General features: G+C 32.9%; 1 protein-coding gene across 4 annotated transcripts in view; it reads left to right on the top strand.

The window, feature by feature from the left end:
• Window positions 1–18,788, top strand: part of ADGRG6 (adhesion G protein-coupled receptor G6) — a 197,876-nt gene that overhangs the window by 108,432 nt on the left and 70,656 nt on the right. For 2 of the 4 annotated variants that reach the window (XM_007484642.3, XM_007484639.3), the window contains exons 5-7: window positions 1,210–1,278; window positions 3,496–3,576; window positions 14,671–14,756. In XM_007484642.3, coding sequence (XP_007484704.2) covers window positions 1,210–1,278; window positions 3,496–3,576; window positions 14,671–14,756 — 236 coding nt within the window. The remainder of the gene's footprint in view (window positions 1–1,209; window positions 1,279–3,495; window positions 3,577–14,670; window positions 14,757–18,788) is intronic. The other 2 variants (XM_016428924.2, XM_001370446.4) reach the window with 1 other exon arrangement.

Here is an 18,788-nt window from a genome sequence, read left to right on the forward strand (position 1 = left end):
CAGCCAGCCTCTGTAGCCTATTTCAGTGGCTTAAATCAGTTCCTCATGATATTCAATAAGATACTCTTCACTTATAACAACTCATCAAGTTTCCCTAATGAAATAAACAGCCCTTACTTAATCATCCTTTGATCTCCAAATAGATATGATTTTCATTTCATGAGGCTTATTCTCTAGTCTCAAAGCAGTTATATGCAAATAAACTGAGGGATCATAATACTCTAAGTTCTAAATAATAACTCTAAATTCTCAAAATAATCCCCAATCTTATTCTGTATCTTTAAATGTATGCTCTTTCATATTCACATATGATCAAGTTTTTAATAAATAAAAATTCATTCTTTGTATCCTTTAATCCATCAAACTATTCACATACAAATAAGGCATCATCCTATATACTGTACAAGATGATTTAAACCATTAAATTTATTTCACAGTTCATTCATTATCCCACTCCTCAAATCTCTCCCAAATTTCTTTTATCACTTCAAAATAACTCTTTTTCTTCATACAATTGTATTTTCCTGCCTGTTAGCACTAATTTCTCCATATGAAAGCAGAATATGCGATGAAGTAGTGCCTCATCTGAAATTGACTCCCCTTGTATATATGCCTAATTACATCCTTCCTTTTAGTCTTAGCTCAGCTGTCACCTCCTCCATGAAACCTTCCCTGATCTTCACTGAGTTTTCTTCCAAGAACATTATTATACTGTTTGACTCTTTCTAAGTATATAATCAGATTCTTACTGTTATGCTAATTATATGTGTAGTGATATTATCAGACACTTAACTTGCTCTGTTACCCTGGGAAGTCACTTTACTCTGCTCCAGTTTCCTCTTCAGTGAAATGAACAGAAGAAGGAAATTGCAAGCCATTTCAAGTATATATTTGCCAAGAAAATCCCAAATAAGGTCATGAAGAGTTGGACACAACTGAACAAGAAGAAATATTATTCTTCCCATTAGATTTTAAGCTTATTGAAGATAGATATTATGATTTTACATCTTGTATCCCTAGCCCCTAGCACAATGCATTTTTCCATAGTATGTACTTCACTGACATTTGAAATAAAAAATGAGTTCTGCTGATTCCTTTTCTAGGAGCTCCTTTCTACACCTTGCTTTCTTTTATCTATATGCTTTTTAATTTGTATGCTTAAAAAATTGTAAGTCAAACTTATGTAATGATCTGTTTCTGTTTATTAAGGTTCATATCTGATTCCACTGCCAGCATCAGAACTCACTAGCTGTGCAGACCTGGGAACCCTTTGTCAAGGTAGGAATATGACATCATTTCAACAATTTTGTTTTTTTTTAAACTTCGGTTTTGTTGTCATGCTTTTTTTAGATAATGCTTTTGTTTTTGTTTGGGTTTTCAGTTTTAACTTTTTTTCTTTTTCTTTTCTAATTTTGCAAGCCAGCCACCAGAAAAATAGAAAGATTTCTGGAAGTCTTCTTAGTTGTGTGGGTGTACTGTACATACAGCATAAAGAAAGGAATGCATTCATACAGTCTGAGCAGATTTCCATAAAGCTTTTACTATTTCAAATGTGAATGATTACATGACTATTTAACAAGAGTTGATTTCATTTCTTCCTCTATTTTCTTCTCAAGCAGATTGCAAAGGTCCTGTATTAATCCTGACGCAGAATGTTCTAAGGAAGTATTCATGTTCATAAAATGAGAACAAATATTGAAAGTAAACGTAATGCTCTGCTAATTTAACTGGAGACTGCCAGAACATTTATCATTTACAGTGAAACTTTGATTTCAAAATAACTTAAGGCTTTTTCAGTATTACTGCTATTATTATTAAAGCAATAATAATTAACACTACTACAGATAATTATTATGTGAAATAATTATATCATGTTATACATTACATCAATTATATATTATGTACTAAATAGCAGTGCACTCAATAATATATAATTACAGTTAAGTACAATTATTAAAATAATAATGAATTTCATCTTTATTTTTCCCTTTGTTGCTCCTAATATCCTCGTGACCCCTTTCACCCATATCCTCTATGAATTCAATGTCAAAAGAGGTACTGGATCCTCTGAAATATGGAATCATAAATATGACCACTTTTATAAATTGAATTCAAGGAGAAAAAAATATGTTTTCCCTCAAACCATGCTTGTTAATACTTTAATAATAAAAAGGGGGAGAAATCAACATAAAGGTTTGAAAAACTTGGTTCTGAATTTTTAAAATTTGCCTTGGATCTGAGGGGGGAAAATAACTGTTCTACTATAGGGGATCATGGTCAATTGAGAAAGTGTGAAATCTAATTAAATTTCAGCCATACAAAGAATTATCATATTGCTGCACTTAAACTGATGAGTGAATTTAATGTGCCCACTTTTGAAAAGAAATGAAAGAGGGAAAGATAGGAAATCTTTTACGTCATACTCTAAGAAAAGAGAGCTCTGGCCAACGGAAGACCTCTGACATTTGCTGAAATGCTTACCCACATATAATGATTTTCTAAAAAGGGCTAATTGTATGGTGTATACACATACAAATGTGACTATGCATGTGGAGATGTATATATATATATATATACACATACTATATATGTGTACATGCATGTGTGTATACACATATTCCTTTGAATCTTATTTCATTTTGAAAATTTTTTCTTATATTTCTTTGAAAATGTATCTTTTCCCAAATACTTAGGAACATTTTAAAAGCAGTACATGAGGTTCTCATCTGTGAATTTCAGTGTTAACAGCATAGATATGATGTAATTCTTTGAAAATGTCGCCCTTGTAAGGATAGCCCTTATATAACAGTCCATTGAATAGTGCTTAGTAAGTCTAGTTGGATCTTTAAATGATTGATTTGTTTCACATTTGTTTCTGATTTGGTTTTCTTAATATTTGTAAGTTTCTTTTTGAGAAGTTTCTCTTCTCAAAGAGAAAAAAATCAATCCTTGGAGATTTCACTTTAGTTTGGATGTGGCAAAAGCCGGAATAACTTAATTTTGTAGAAGCCTAGAATTTTAAGATTAAAGTATTTAAGAGATTTAAAATTTAACTATGATAAACATACCCTTAATGATCAGCTAGCCAAATCTTTTCATTTGACAATTGTGAATTAAGGGCTAAAAGGTTAAAATGACATGTAGGGAGGACACAAAGGAAATTGGTAACAGATACAGATTCAGGACTAGAATTCAGATCTTCTGACTTCCAGTCCAGAATATCTCTATGATGCCATGATTTTTCTGGAACCTTTATGTAGCTTTTTACCCAGGATCATGATAAATGAGTCCATTTCAGGGTATGGAACTTATCCCTTTATTTCTTCTCCTTACTTATCATAAACTTTGAATTTTTGATATTTAATGTCTAGCAGGAGATGGTTTCCATTACCCTCATGTATCTATTATCATGCATTAATGAGTGATAGATTGCTTATCCATATAACGGTCATGTGTTCCTTTGCAAGATTACATCTCTCTCATCTTTATTGCCAGCTACTGTAAACTCTCCTACTACACCACCCATTGTCACCACTAACATGCCTGTTACTAATAGAGTCGATAACCAAAGGAATGGTAAGAAATCTTTCCCATTTTTCTTTGTAGTGTCTTTGAGCAATTAACAACTTTATTCTGAAGGAAAACCCCAAGACTTTCATCAGTTGCCTGCTATGCAAGATAAACAGGCATATATAGATGTATATTATGTGTGTATCTATATCTAGATATACACATGTATTCTCATACATATTTCTTCATTTATCTGGAAGAGTAGTATGTATGGAGTATTATTTTGCTTTGTGTGGTTCAGATTAATGATATAACTGATTTGGGGCAAATGAAATCAGTAGAATTTAATAAACATTTCTCTCCATTTTCTACTTGAGCTGTCATTTGGAAGAAAGCTATTTAAAATTTTAAAAATAAAAGGATTAATTTTAATGGTGATTTCAAAAGCATAATGTTTCTATTAGGAATTTATAATGCTTTGTGTATCATGTCTGTTCAGAAACAATATTGGATTTTAATATTTCATAAAACTAAATTAAAAACCCTTTATATTGATTTTATCTCTTACTGAAGTCAGTGCTATTGATGGGTCATTTTAATCAATTACAAAAGGACAGTGTTTTGTATGTGTTCCATTTTTTGCAAGGGAGGAGATGTCAGTCCTTTTAAATCCATGAATTGCTGTGTAATGAATTAGGCATTTTTGTCTTTTAATAACTTTTGTATCTTTCATGTATGCTATTTATATTTCACATGCCATTTTTGAAGTCCCTGGTCTAATAATACAATACCAATAATACACTTAAACAACAGGAGAGAAAGAATTGAATTTCTATTTTTTACATTTTCAAACACACATGTCTATGAAATATAGCATTCCTGCTTACTTTATAATGAAGGAGAGCTCTCAAGTAGCCCTCACCCCAATCTGTCTTCAATACTACCTCAGGAAGAGAAGTGCCCTCATTATGCAGCATAGGAATTACCTGTTTTCTATCCATTTGGCCTATTGAGAAAAAGACTTCTGCAGATTGAACATATAACATTGTCACCTGAAGAACCAAAATCTAGATAAGAAGTTCTTAACCTTTTTCATGTCATGTTCCTTCTCTTCAACAGTCTGATGAATTTTACAAACTCCTCAGAACAATATTTTAAAGCATAAAATAAGATTACATAAGAAACCAGTTATATTGAAAAGGAGAAGTAATTTTTGCCATCAAGTTCATGAATCCTTTGAATCCTTTCCTGTAGTTAAGAACTGCTGATCCACAGAAACAAAATTCATACAACTCACTTTGCCTTTCTCCTTTAGAGGTTGCATCTACTTCTGTAAGGACATTTGTTGGAACTGTGTACAGTTTTGCAGGAAGCAGTACATCTATGCATTCATACATGTGCATGCACACACGTATATATTTCAGAGGAATCATAAAATCAAGGAGTCATTGGAGCAGTGTTTTAGTATGCTTCTGATATCCATATCAAGAAAATTTATAATGAAGTACAACTTCCATTAGTCTCCAAAAAAGTAGCAACAAGCAAAGGTTCCAGTGCATATTTTATATGGACTCCAGCCAGTAATTTGGAATATTATAATTGTGATTCAGTCATGCACTCTTTGAATGGACATACAAAAGAGCCTCTGTGGACTTCTCCCTCTACTACTGACACATCCTCTGTTGCATAGATACTTCTCTTACAGGCCTGGACTTGGTGGAGCAGAACTGGAGTCATTTTTATTACAATTGCTAAAATTCTTGAAAAAAGTCTGTTGTCATTCTTTTAGTCCTCCTAATTTTTCATCATCTTCTACATTTTGGTTTTACCACAATGGGAAAATATATTAGAATAATCTAAAATGAGCCAGAATCTGGAATTCCCTAAAGGAAAATTAAAGTCATATTTTTTGGGGGAACCATTACAGATGTGAAGGGTAAAATTTTGACTTTGAAACCAAAAGAGCTTTAAAGTCATTATACAATACTGTAAATGCTATCTGGTGATTCTTTCATTGAAATACATCTAGGTTATTTTTGCTTGTTCTGAAAGAAAAATGGATACAACTTTTAAATTATATATCTACTTACTAAAAGTTCTTTTAACAATGGGTTACCAATGACTTACTTTTTCCCATCAATAATATTCTGAAGAGAAAAATTCATATGTTACTTTTTTCTACATGGAATAGTAATTATAAAAAGAAAACAAGTTCTTTCTAGACAAAAATAATTTATACACACTTTTATACTTCTCAAACTGCCTGACAATCACTTTGTTATAGAAAACCTCAAAATCAACAGTACTTTAGAAGACAAGAAAAGAGTTACAAATCTTGGAACACTCCAGTCTTCAAAAAATAAAATTGTAAGTTATGCAAAGGCCTGTGGAATGAAGAAATAGATTGGACACAAGTGAATTATCATCTGTTTTCAACGATGCCCCATGTTCAAGATCATTTTGGAAATGTGCCATAGGCAGATGAGATGGGCTATATATGTCACGAGAATAACAAATTACCAATGGGAAGCTTACATACAGTACAGGTACAGAGAAAAATAAAAAATCTAAAGGAAAGCTCCTAGAACTTTTGCAAGAACCTTTGTAGTAAATATGTGAAAAACATGAGCAAAAATTACACTGGATAAGAATGTATGAAGTAGGTTGCAGTTTTTACAAATGGAAGGAATACTTACTTAGATGGATTCACTGAAGTATGAAATGCTAAAATGGAAGAATAATATAATAGATGCCAGTGATTTCTATAGATAAAGTACAATTCATTAGTATGCCTTATTCTTTAAATCCATGTATAAATACATAATCAGCATAGAATCAATTGAAGGAAATTCAGTGAAGGTGACAATTACTTGTGTATGAATCATCTTTTTAGCATCTATTTTTAAAAACATACTTTGAACAATTTCTAGAAATCAGCATTTTGGAGTCTTCTGTATATATACAAAATGTTTTGTACTCTTTTATTGCCATCATCAGAATTCACATTATGATTTATTTTTAAGTTGTTTTCTCTTTTTAGAAGGACTTTATAGAGAATCAAGATGTTTAGTACCATCAGCAAATAAGTGTTTCAGCATATTTATTAAAGATATTCTACTTTCTTAGCAATTAGCCAGAAATAGGTAAAAATATTTTTTCAATGCTATTCTAGGCCATAATTAAGTGGCTGAAAAATATTAAAAATATTATGTATAAATTGAGATTTGAATTATCATTCTCATTTTACATGTGAGGAAACGGAAGTAAACAGAGTTAAGGAACTTAACCAAGGCTGCACAGCTAGTAAATATCAGACATAGACCAGATTTGAAATCAGGTCTTCCTGACTTCTGGACCAGCTTTGTACCACCTACCTGCTTTACAAATTGTATAGAAATACCTTATTTCTATAAAATTTGGAATCAGCATAGCTACGTATACTATTTTGAAGAAAACATACTCCTCTTTTTTAAACCCTTACCTTCTGTCTTAGAATCAATACTGTGTATTAGTTTCAAGGCAGAAAAGTGGTAAGGGCAAGACAATGGTGGTTAAGTGACTTGCCCAAGGTCACACAGCTAGGAAGTATCTGAGGTCAGGTTTTAACCCTGGACTTCCAATCTCTGGGGATGGCTCTCAATCCACTGAGCAACCAGCTGCCCTCCATACATTTTTGAGGCTTTTTTGTTTGTTTGTTTCGGTGAGCTCAGAGCATTCTTTACTCTGCTATTTTGGATGTTGGAAAAAGTCCAAAGACTACATTTGCAAACATTAGTTTATTGTAATCCAGTTATGTTCTTTTCCATTGTCCTGAGACCATTTAAATCTAAAGCCTATCAAAAAGATGAGGAGATAACAGTGAGGATAATGATAGTGGTGGTTGTGGTTAATGGTGGTGGCTAGATGGTAGGTAATAATAGTGCTAATGATGATAAAGTCTTGCTTTTTATACCTATCAGTTCCTCAAAGATTGTTCACAGCAATATGGATCAGTGGATGGGAATAAAAGAAGGAAATTTAGAGATCATTTGATCCAGTCCTCTGACTTTTATAGTTAGGAAACTGAAGCCCAGAAAAGATGAATGATTTGCCCAAGGTAGTTGACCAGCAATCAGAATTATCCTTTAACTCAAAATCTAGTATTCTTTCCTTAAATCCATGATACTTCCTTTAAAAAATTTTACAATTTTACCATTTGTAATCAATCAAAAAACACCTATCATGAACTTACTGTATAAGAGATATGAAAATAGGGTGGGGGAAAGCAATAATACTCCTTTCCCTCAAAGAAACTTGCTTTATAATGAGCTATGCAATATGTACATATATAGGGCATATACAAGATACATACAGAGTAGTTGGTATATACTTTATAGAGGGAAAGACATTCAGAGCTTGTAGGTCTCCTCCAAAAGGTAAGTTTCTTGAACTTAATATAACTAGGGAATTATAAAAGGTAAAGATGTAAAGGGAGAATATTCCATTCATGGGGAACACCCAATACAAAGGCAGAGATAAGATAATAGAGTCCATAAAAAGGAGTAATGTGTAAGATTAGGAAGCTTGAAAGTGGCCAGGTTGTAAAGAGCTTTAAAAGGCAAGCAAGAAATTAATTTCATCTGCATCTAAGATAAACTAGAGCAACTGTTGTTTATTGAATGGAGGTGATATGTTCAGAACTGTGCTTTAGGAAGATAACTTTGGTAGACTCATAAAGGATAGATTGGGGTAGGAAGAAACTTGAGAAAAGGAGACCAATTGCAAAGCTTTTAAACTGGAATAGACAACAAGTGATGAGACCTTGAACTATAGAGGTTATATGAGAAGAGAGAAGGGATCAGACTGATAATATATTGTAGGAAGAGAAATAGAAATATTTGTCAACTGAAGAGAGTGAGTGAGTGAGTGAGAGAGAGAGAGAGAGAGAGAGAGAGAGAGAGATGGAGACATAGAGATAGAGAAAGATGATAGATATGTAGATAGATAGATAGATAGATAGATAGATAGATAGGAAATTTGGAAGAGAGTTGGACTTAGAGGGAGAGACACCTATTAGACATCTTATTTAATATTTCGACTAGTCAATGTGATGCTCATTTGTGTTTATAGATTTGGGAGTCATATATAGAGATGATAGTTGCACTCACAGGAGCTAAAGACATCACCAAGTCAAAATATAGAGAGAAAAGCAAAGAGGGCACAGTACAGAGTCTTAATACATAGTTACTGGGTACATTATATATGAAGATTCAGTAAAGGAAACTGCAAAGGAAAGGATTGAAAAATAAAACAAGTAAGAGGAAAATAAGGAGAAGTAGTATCAAGTTCAGAGAATAGAGAGAGAGAGAGAGCATCCAAGAAGAGAAATTGGTCAACAGTGTCAAATAGTATAGAGAAGGCAGGAAGGAGGAAAGTTGACAAAAGGGCAATTGGATTTTTCAATGAAAAGATGATTACTTTGGAGAGAACTCTTTTAGCTGAGTCACAAAAATCATAAGCCAGTTTTCAGAGAGTTTTTAAGTATGAAAAGAAGTGGGTAAAAGGAAAAGAACAAGTTGGTAGATAGAGAGGACATGGAAGTGTTCTGGAGAAGAAAGGAGGGAATGATATGTAATTGTGCCCAGAGATTGGTTGACTTTCCACAGGATAAATGCTACATCTTTATCATGTGGTAATACTCTACTTGCACATATCCTTTATTTAGAATCTTTGCTCAGTGCCTCCTATTTTCTGCTGAATCTTTTTGAAATACTTGGAATTAATCATGTGATATATTAATATGAAAGAACATTGATTTTAAATATTTGGGATAGAGATAGATATTAGACCTGGCATTTCATTAACTTTAAGAAGTTCCCAGTGAGGATCTTCCTTGACTAATGAATGTTCGCCCTTTTTCTACAGCTTTAATTCTTCTTGTTAGTCACTTTAGTTGTATCCAACTCTTCATGATGTCATTGGGATTTTCTTGGAAAAGATACTGGAGTGGTTTAACATTTCCTGACAGTTTATTTTACAGATGAGAAAAATAAAACAAAGAGGGTCAGTGATTAGTCTAGTGTCATATAACTAGTAAGTGTCTGAGGCCAGATTTGAACCCAGAAAGATTAGTCTTTCTGACTCCAGGCTTGGCCAATATCTTCTGTGCCAACTAGCTGCCCTTTATGTCTTAGAGATATCTTAAAGAAAATAAGATTAAGTGATAAGGAATTTAGACCAAGTAGCAAACATTTTTGCCATCCAATTTGCAACATTTTCTCCCCCTTTCCTCTAGTCATGGAAGAGTGTCATTCCTTTTTCCTAGCCCAGTAGCTTCTGCTTCTTTATTAGATATAATACTTCAAGCTATGGGCATAATTACTTGCATTTTGGAATATTGTAAGATCCTTAGGTTCTGATAAATGTAGAGTCTCAGTGTCTAAAAGCTATGGCACCTTTTCATTGGAAGCAATACTGAGTAGTGGAAGGAGTGGCAGGATGAGAGGCCCACAGTTCAAAATCTGGTTTTGCTGGTTGATGTTACACAAATCACTTAACTTCTCTAGGTCTTGGTTTCCTCTTCTGTAAACTAAAAAAAGTTGCATTAGATTTTCTTCTAAGATTCCTTATAACTTGAAATAAATACCATGAAACTGGAAAGCACTGAAGCTGGCTTCTAAGGATGTGCATAGTGTAGTTTCAGGGTCTTGAAATTCTTGAAGTTGTAGTTTCCCATGCAGAAGGTGCAAAACCTTAAATGTCCAAAAGAGACTGTTTCTTCAGGCTCTTAAAGTAGTACTACAATGTTATCAGTGAAAGGAAAATCACTGACCGACTATCGGTATAGACATGAAATTCAGTCCAAGGAAAACCAATGGAAAAGTGGTAATTTCCCCTCTTTATCTCTTTTTATTTAAATCCAGTTTCTTGTCTGTTATTTCCAGTCAGGAGTTTGTTCCCCCTTCTGTTCAATCACCTGGGAGGGGAATACCCCAGAATCACAGTTAGGATATTTAATGACTTTTTTAATATCTTCTCAACACCATAAGTCTCTTTTTTACTGCTAACTCCACAGCCATGGAAAGAACCTAAATCAAAATCTTTCACTTCTGCAACTTATATGGAATTATGAAGAAGTAGCATTACTCATAGGTCAAATAAAAGGCATTTAACTAATGTGGGATTTCCTGAAAAGGACCCTCAGACTTTTTTGGATACTTTCTCATCACATGATTCATACCAAAGAATCAGGTTTTGAATCTAGTCTTAGAAGTTTCACTCAGTTGGAAAATAGATGTACTTTTAAGTGTTTTCTTTTGAGAAATGCACAGTTTGGATTCAGCTACTATTCATGACAATGAGGGACTTCAGTAGACAGGACATACATCTTTTGAAGCCTCCATAATTTATGAATATTTAACTCATACATTTTCCATTCTGGCAGGCCCAGTAGCCATTAATTCTCTATGTGAGGACAGCTTAGATTCCAGGATAGCACAAAGAAAATTGTCCATCAATTTTTCTTGCCATTTCAAAGTATCTCCTCTCCAGTAACACATCATGGATCATCCATTTCCTCTGATAACAATGTGTCTTCTGCTGCAATAAGCCAGCAAACCAATCGATAAACCAGGAATTCGACTTGCCAAGCCTTCAAAAGGCATTTTATCTTCCTTATGTGAATCACCCAGTGACCTTAACTGCTTTTGTAGATCAGAGGTTAACGATGGTGTCGGTTTGTTCAGTGAAACTTAGGAAAAATAAACTGAATTAGCTAGACAGAATTTAGAGTTGTTTGTAGAAAATATCATGGCTTTTAGCAGTCACTTAAAATATTAGATATGGTAATATAACATTCATGACAGCTTTGCAAGCCAACTAACTAGTATAATCCATTACTACATTTTAGTTTTTCTGCCCTTCCATTTCCTAACCAATACAACTGAAAGGAGATGACTAGATTTATAAAGTGGTTTCATTCATGCTCTGTGATATTGGCCTTATATCCTTATTTTCAAAGGTAAAAAAAAAAGTAGACTGGAAAACATTTAACAAAGGAAAAGGAAGTACACAAATTATTCTAGAGACACATAAATATTCATAATATTAAAATTAAAATTATCCTTAATTAAAAAATTAATTAAAAAATTAAATTTAATTAAAAAATCCTACCATACACCGATTTGTGTTTTCTTTTTCTTCTTCAAATTTCACTTTTAATCACCAAAGAGCAGTAATGTATTCTCCAGATAGTGGGAAGGAATCATGCTTTATGAACTAGCCAATAACATGCTTTAGGTCACCATCTAGTGGTAGATCTTAAAATATTCAGCTTTGATAAACCCTCAACAAAATTCCTTTAGAATCTTTAAAATAGATTTCAGAATTCTGGAACTCTGGTTTTCCTCAGATGCTCAGAACATCCTTTAACTAAGTTGGAGAGCAATATAGAGTAATCGAGAAGTTAGAATCTATAATCCCAAATAAACTGTCCCAAAGAAGAATTAAAATCATAGCTTATATGTATATATGCATACATATATGTCCATATATACACATACACAAATGCAAGTGCGTCATCTGTATGTGGCTTTAACATTTAAAAACTACTTTCCTCACCACAACTCTGTGAAATAGGTAATATAAGTGATATTCACTTCCTTTTGCAAAGTTAGAACTGAGGGGCTCAGAGAGACAAGTGATTTGTCCAATATCATAATGGTCAGCACTGGAGGCAGGATTCCAAACCAAATCTCTGTTGACTTCAGGTCCAGTGTTCTTTCCATGAAATCGTTCTTCATTTCAAAAAGGAAGGTGAAATCAGGCTCACTAAAAAGGCTGAGTAATTTGATAGACTGAAATAAGTTTACCCAAACACATTAAAACCCTAAACTTTCAATGTAGTTGTTTCTGGTCACCCAAATTTATTAAGGATAGTGCTCTTGGCTTTGTTTGGCCCTGACTTGGATGCTGTAAGATCATAATGATAGTGTGGGTGGGGCTTTTCTTATTGGTAGCTTTCATACTTTTGCTTTCTTACCCATTCTTACCTACAATCTCAACTCGCTTTAATGTTGATCATACATTCACTTGTGTGTTTGTGTGTGTGTATACTTCATTTTTATACTTTCCCAAGCAAACCTTGAGCAAAGAAAACTGAATAAACATAAAGTTTATGCTAGAATATTCCATCTCTTGAGACATACTCTCGCCCTCTCTTCCCTCAAAAATATATATAAATCTTTCAAAATAGTAATGTTTCTCTATTTTGACCCTGAACCCTAATAAAATGCCAAGAAGAATTCAGTTCATGTAAGTTTAGAAAAGCCCGTCAGGTAAATTAAAAAATTCAATACAAATTAGGTTTTAAAAATTGTTCAATTTAAACAAATGTTTATTGGACACTTTCTACAAACCAATGTAGTGTGCCAAATCAAATGTTATGAAGGGGAAGAAGGGAAGAAGTTGAGGCCATTTTATTTTTAATTTTGTGTTTATTGCCATGCAAAACACACTTCCATTTTGGTCACTGTGGTAGGAGCACATATACATAACCAAAACTTCAAAATAAAACCATAAAAATAGTCATGTGAAAGACAATTCCAAAAGTTCTTTCTCTGGAGGGAGATAGTATTCCCCATCATAAGTCTTTCAGGATTTTCCAATATCATTGCATTGCTGAGAGTGGCCAAGTTTTCACAGATCATCATCATTGTCCAATATTGCTGTTATTGTGTACAATGTTCTCCCAGTTCTGCTTATTTTGCTCTGCATTACACATACTTTTTATCACCTGATAACTTCTCTGATGGAGCATTTTTGAGAGAAAAGAAATACATTGATGTGTGGGTTTGTTCATTTTCCTATACCAATAGGAAGTAGCTAAAGATGTTAGTTTAGAGTTTGAGATGGGATTTGACAGGGTCTACAGATTTGATTTGTCTATATAATTGATAGTTGATGTAATAATAGATTAAAAATAAACACTTTAGCTTTTTCATTCTCCCTTGATCTTTTTGTCCAGATTATCATGGCTGTTAGAAATCTTGATCTACCTAGAAATTTGTCTTTGTAGTAGAAGCCGGTAGTTTAGTTGGGAAAAATGATTCAAAGTCCATATTTATTATCTTACTTTAAGATTTCAAAAGATCCATGATTTGATCAGTGAGGATATTCTCCCCCCCCCCCACCCCCCACAAAGTAGGCTGCAATATTTTTAGATATTCTATTTTGTGATTGGGGCCGTTCTCCCTAACCCCCATATACTGGCAGTTAAATCCTGAAAATAAGCCCCTTTTCCCTCATCTTCAGAAAACTGTCATCCCCAGGTCAATACTTGAATCTTTCTAGTTTGGTAAGACTCACCAAAATTTGAGCTTCACTGCATGGACTTTGAGAATCAGGAATTTTCTTCATGCTGGGATGAAACATCAGAATGGGACTTTAATGGCTCTTATTTGATAACATGCAGAAAAGTAAGGTCTGGATTTTCTTTTCTTTTTTTTTTGCCTTTCATCTGATTGTTTTATAGTAAAAAATAATCAGTTTAACCTTGAACTTTTCAGTGGCAAAACATTAACTTTTTTGCAGAATTCAAATCAATTTTACAAGTATTTAAGTGTCTACAGATTGGTAAGTCCTGTGCCAGGCACAGGGATACGAAGAATTCAGTAACCTTTTTGCTATCTTCTTTGTCATTGTTTTGCATAGAAAAATTAGTGAAGTTAATTCCAGTTGCTATTAAAGAAAAAAGTAATCTTTAACAAGATCCATAGGACTAACTGAATTGTTTCTTTTATTGTTGTTTAAGTCAATTCCTATTCCTAATATCTTCTTCAAGTCTATATCTCAATTGTCATCATCTGTAATATACAATATGAAAAAGGGATGAACTACAACTTTAGCTTATGAAAAAATAGACAAAAATGAAAAATCAGGAAGCTATGGAATTCTAAATAATATAAACAATTAAAATATAGAATGTGATTTAGTGACACAGGAGCTCTAGAATTAAATTTGATAGTTGAACCTAACTGGTTATTTATGAGTCTAAAAATAATTAGTTATGAAAATAAATGACTTCTTTGAGGCTGCTTGTTTTTTCCCATCACTTGTATTAAAATTATATGTATGATTATGAAAAGAATACACTGTTTTCTAAATGTTATTTTCCATGGACAGATGGCATAATTTACCGTATTTCAATGATTATTCAAAACATGCTACACCAACCTGAGGTGAAAGTACAGAGCAAAGTTGCAGAATGGGTAAGTTAAGTCTAAGCTTCATTTTTCCCCTTTCTATCACAAATACAAAAGACAGGAATATATTCTTCAACCAGGATATTCTAGTAGTGGCCAAATCTTTGTCCTCTTTTAGAGTTCCATGTATTCCTATAATATCTGCAGCTAATATTACATTCTCAAATCCATCAAAATTTCAAATTATCTACAAGAGTGCTAATAATTACAAAATGATATGCAATATCTTATCAGTAAGAGATCAAAAAGGGCTATCAACATTTTATGGTGGGGAAAATTTGAATTTTCATGCACATTATGCTAAATGTTTTCTAAATAGAAAAAAAGATAACGTTTTTAACCAGAAAATGTTATTCTTTGCTTAGATCTCCAAGGAATGATTAGAAGGAAAGTGTCTTCATTTTATTATTTTCTTTAAAAACAACATAGCAGTTAAAATAATCTTATTTTACATACAAGTTAAATAGGAATAACATAAAAATCAGTTAATGTTAAAATAATTGAATATTTGAATTTTTAAGTCAACATTTACTTAAGAACATCCTTTTAAAAATAATAGAATTTTGAAGACACATCAAAATAAATAACTGATGGGGATAATTTAAAATGAAATCTTTAGTTAAACAAGTGGGTAGTATCTGATGTAAAATTCTTTTCCTTTGGTTTCGTATATGCATAAAGACAATTTGTCAGCAAAAGCTTTAAGGAATTTAAAAAGATTCTTTAATAGCCCTGAAAATTTTCATCTAGAAAATTAGGTCCTATAGTAAGAGAAATAACTGACATTTTCAGGAGCAAGAGCAGAAGTCTATGGAAACATAAGACCCACTAAGAAATTCTTTCGTATACATCATTCTTCTTTTTTTGAATATATTATCTACCTTATCTACAAGGTCTTATAAAGGACCAGACTGAACAGGACACAATATAAATGGAACAGATGTAGGTCTTTTATTCTAGCAGTTTTCAATCTAAATCTCAAAATAGACATCAACAACTTGTATTTTTAAATTATATGATATGTGAAATGTGGAATATAAAGAGAGATATAGTACAGTCTCCTATTTTCATTTTAACAAATCACATTTTTCCACCATTTGTACCTTTCAAATGTTTGCCAGTTTCACCAAACACATACACACATGCATACATATATGAACTATTCAAGAGTTTTTAGCCCCTTACATAGTGAGGATCTGCTTCCCTAAAATAATCCCACATACTTCCAGGACCCTAAAAACTAGGACTTCAAGGTCCCACAACTTACAGGCACATCTAAGAAATTCAGGAAAGGATTAGGAGATTTTGTAAGGAAATCCTTACAAGACTCTTATATAAGTAAATACTCTTTCAGCCTGTGAATTCAGGGAGTTCTCAGTGTGCCCTGGCACCCAAGATTTCCCAGGGATAGAGAAGACACAGAAGAACACAGAAATGCATTAGAAAAGCCATGTATGAATAACAGACCACAAATGACTACAAAGGAATCTCACCTGGTTCACTGAATTCCCATATTTTCAAAAAGAATCAACTCAATGGCAACAGTACAATGGTCTAAGCTTTATAAAAACCACCCCAGGAATCTTGCTTCTCCTTATTTAATTCTGCTGTCTGCAGCCAATGTCACATTAGGAGAAAGTCTGGTACATTACTCAGGGACATTACCCCCAGTTCCTGCTTGCTGATCTGCAGCTTAGCCTCACTAGCTTTCTAAGTGTAATAACAGGGATATTTTGTATAAATTAAAATAATCTTAAAACATATTTATGGTCTTGGAATCAGGGAGACACATTTAAATCCCACTTCTGATAACAAATTGGTTATATCACTGGTGCAAGTCATTTAACTTCTTTGAACCCCATTTTCCTCAGCTGTGTAATGGGAATTATTATACCTGTTGTTCAATACTTCAAAGAGTTACAAAGAGTCAAATGAAATAATGTATATGAAATTTTCTGCAAACTAAATATTTGTAAGAATATGCTTTTAATTATTATTATCTTGGAATTTTTCAATATTAAGAGTGAAAACCAGCGTATTTCACTGGCTAGGGGGAAAGCTTTAAAACCAGGGTGATCTAGATTCAAGTCTGGTCTTGACTAAAGGAAAACTCTGTGACTTAAGGCACTTGACCTCTAAGTGCTCTAGACTGTAAGTTATAGAGAAGATGCTGATGTGAATTAATATGAAGAGAACAATTTTTTGCAAAACTAAGCAAGACATGAAAAATCTGACATAATATGTAATTTCCATACCTATACCATATCTTCCTATATGTCTTCTTTGGGAACAAGTTGTTTTTTAGTCATTTTTCAGTTCAGTCTGACTCTTCATGACCCCATTTGGGATTTTCTTAACAAAGATACTAGAATGGTTTGCTATTTCCCTCTCCAGCTCATTTTACAGATGAGGAACTGAAGCAAAAAATGACTGGCCCAGGGTCATACAGCTAGTGCATCTCTGAGGCCAGATTTGAACTTGAAAAGATGAGTTCCTGACTCCAGGTGTGCCAATCTATCCACTGGACCACCTAGCTGCCCATTTTTGGAGCCAAATTTAGTCATTAAAATGTCCCATCATTTAATCTTGATCATTTTGCTACTGCTATTTCCATTTACATTGTTATATTCATTGTGTATATTGGCTTTTTGACTGCTTACTTCACACTGTATGAGTTCCCATAAGTCTTTCCATGCTTCTCCATATTTTGGGTTAGACTAATAATCTGTAAATTAATTTTCATAGTATTGTCATTTTTACTATTCTGGTATAGCCAAACCATTAGCATGGAATACTCCTTCAGAGATTTATGTTGCTTTTTATTTCTTTGAAGGGACATTTTGTAAGTGAATTTATAAAGAAGTTAAATATGGTTTATGACATTGAATTTCTAATGTTTTTTTTTTTGCATTTTGAAGATATTTTCCTTTGAGAAAGGTACTTAAGTTTCTAATATTGTCTCCAGGATATTTTTATTATTATATAGATATGATTTTTATTTTTGTGGATTTCTTATGCATCCTGTGAATGCTACTATTTCAAATGAGCATATCTGTCAATTTCCTAAAATTTTCTAAGTAAACTGTGATATAATACATAAATAGGGATAGTTTTCTTTCCTCCTTACCTATCTTAATACTTTTAATTTCTTACTCCTATTGATATAGTTTAATATTATAGCATTTCTTAGAACTCAACCCAGTATTAGCAAGAAAATAAAACAATCTTTCTTTACTTTTGCATTTATTGGGAAAGCTTCTTAGTATATCCCTATTGCATGTAATGTTGTTGTGTTTAGATAGATTTTTTGTCATATTAAAAAGATCCCTCAATGTCTATATTTTGTAATCCTCAAGAATATATATGTATATGTGTTTTATATATGCATATATATTGTGATGAATAAAATTCTGAGGTACAGTTCTAGGTATGAAAAATGAATTTGTTAATTAGTCTATCTAGTAATCAGTGAATTAATTGTCAATGATTCAGTAATCAAAAACCAAGGGACAGGGTCTTGGATAATCTTAACTAACCCCTGTTTTCCTGACAACAAATTAATAGATCTTCTCTGACCAGAAAAAAGCAACTCTAAATTGGGGGATACTTAAGGAGGGCGTGGACTAAAAACTCTCAGTACCTCCTGATTTCCATTATTGAGGAGTTAAGGTTAGCTGAAAAAGTGACCTGGTTACAAGATTTCAGAAGCACCCAGCAAACTGTGCAAGGAAAACACTTCACTCTGGTTAGTTTCTTCTTTATGATCCAAACTTTAATGAGGAGGACAGGAATAGAAGCTCATCCCACTTTGAGTGGAATTTAAATCAAGCCAGGTCCTATTTACAGAGTAAACAGAACTTAGGTTCCCAGTTGGGTGAAGTCCAGTCCAATCTAGGTACCAAATAGTTACCTTAAGAAAAGGATATTCCTTGAATTGCCCAGGGAAGAGCATCCCTTTGAACCTAGTGTAAGTGATAGCCTTTTGATAGAGAAGGGAATATTACAAATTGATATTAACAAGCAAATGATACAGCATTA

This window comes from Monodelphis domestica, chromosome 2, assembly GCF_027887165.1.
Source record: "Monodelphis domestica isolate mMonDom1 chromosome 2, mMonDom1.pri, whole genome shotgun sequence".
Lineage (NCBI taxonomy): Eukaryota > Metazoa > Chordata > Mammalia > Didelphimorphia > Didelphidae > Monodelphis > Monodelphis domestica.